Source organism: Ooceraea biroi, chromosome 6 (assembly GCF_003672135.1).
Source record: "Ooceraea biroi isolate clonal line C1 chromosome 6, Obir_v5.4, whole genome shotgun sequence".
Classification (NCBI taxonomy): domain Eukaryota; kingdom Metazoa; phylum Arthropoda; class Insecta; order Hymenoptera; family Formicidae; genus Ooceraea; species Ooceraea biroi.
The window spans coordinates 7,628,085-7,628,951 of record NC_039511.1 but is presented as its reverse complement, the minus strand read 5'-3'; the positions used below and the strand labels follow the sequence as shown (position 1 = coordinate 7,628,951).

The window sequence follows — 867 nt, the reverse complement described above, 5'->3', positions numbered from 1 at the left end:
ATAAATATATAAGATATAACGTATAGAGTGTCTGACATGAGGCGGAGACAGTAGGCGTAACAAACGGTTAGCCGCTCGCGCGACGCGATAGCGGCTAGTTTCCGATTACAGCGGTAGGCGCGAACATATCTCGACGTTACGCCTACTGTCCCCGCCTCATGTCAGACACCCCGTACATAAGCACATGGAGGTATATACGCGTACAATCACAGCATATTGTCCCTACTGATCCAAGAATTGTGCGACGCGTCCATTCCGAGCCACTTGACGTACACCTCGTTTCCCCTCCGCCGCAGCACCTTTTCCACGAGATAAACGTCCGAATGACGGGCTCTGAGTAACTCGTGCTCGTAAAAGCCGCCGGAAATCGGATTACCGCGATAGTCCTCCAACAGGTACGCCGCGGGATTGGTCCGTTGCACCTTCGCTACCTTAAACACCTCCGTGGTCCAATTCGGTGTATAGCCCTTCGCGAAGACGGTTTTATACTTGCTCACGCGCACCGTATCACCCGCGCGGAATTTCGCTGGCGCGGCGATCTTCACGCGCTTGTAAACAGTGGACAGCAGTCGAGCAGCTGTGGCCGGCGTGACGTCGACCGGCCGCATGGCGATAGTGCGGTGCCGGCGAGTGTTGTACTCTCGCACGAGGCGCGATAACGCGTCTGCCCACTCGTATGATCCATTGAGCGTAAACACTTTCCACATTTCATTCTTCAGCGTGCGATTGAAGCGTTCCACTATCGAAGCTTTCAATATCGAGTGCGTGGAATAGTGATTTATACCGCACTTACACGCTAGTTCTCGCACCTGTGCGTTGTAGAATTCATTGCCCTTGTCGGTCTGCAGGTTCCGCGGAATATCCTAG

General features: G+C 53.6%; 1 protein-coding gene across 1 annotated transcript; it reads right to left on the bottom strand.

The window, feature by feature from the left end:
• Positions 1-206: 206 nt before the first annotated feature.
• On the bottom strand, positions 207-608 carry LOC113562199. Its single transcript, XM_026970755.1, has one exon. The coding sequence runs from the start codon at positions 606-608 to the stop codon at positions 207-209; it is 402 nt and encodes a 133-aa protein (XP_026826556.1).
• Between the last annotated feature and the right edge of the window lie 259 nt (positions 609-867).